Source organism: Penaeus monodon, chromosome 20, assembly GCF_015228065.2.
Source record: "Penaeus monodon isolate SGIC_2016 chromosome 20, NSTDA_Pmon_1, whole genome shotgun sequence".
NCBI lineage: Eukaryota > Metazoa > Arthropoda > Malacostraca > Decapoda > Penaeidae > Penaeus > Penaeus monodon.
Genome location: NC_051405.1, coordinates 40954802 through 40955115, shown reverse-complemented (window position 1 = coordinate 40955115; position 314 = coordinate 40954802). Strand labels below are relative to the sequence as shown.

Here is a 314-nt window from a genome sequence, read left to right as displayed (position 1 = left end):
AAGGCAGAGGAAAAGAGGGGGAGCAGAGGAAGGAGAGGAGAGAGATAAATGAAAGAAAGAAAAGAGAGAGAAGGAGAAAGAGAAAGAAGATAAAGGAAGATAAAGAGAAGACGATGAATGGGAGCTGCTACTTACTGGACAGTGACGAGAATAACGCAGGCAAGAGCCACGAACAGAAGTCCAGCTGGGCGGAAGGTCATCATTTTGTCGTTGATAAATCTGCGGGAAAATGAACGAAAGGGGGTAATGAAGACATACAAAAATGGATTGATAGAAATTTAAAGTGAGATAATATGGAAATGAGCCATTAAACC

General features: G+C 41.7%; 1 protein-coding gene across 1 annotated transcript in view; it reads right to left on the bottom strand.

The window, feature by feature from the left end:
• Window positions 1-314, bottom strand: part of LOC119585823 (neuroparsin-A-like) — a gene marked incomplete in the record, with an annotated part of 3492 nt that overhangs the window by 2388 nt on the left and 790 nt on the right. Inside the window, 1 exon segment of the mRNA XM_037934548.1 lies at window positions 136-219. Within this exon segment, the coding sequence (XP_037790476.1) occupies window positions 136-203 (68 nt within the window).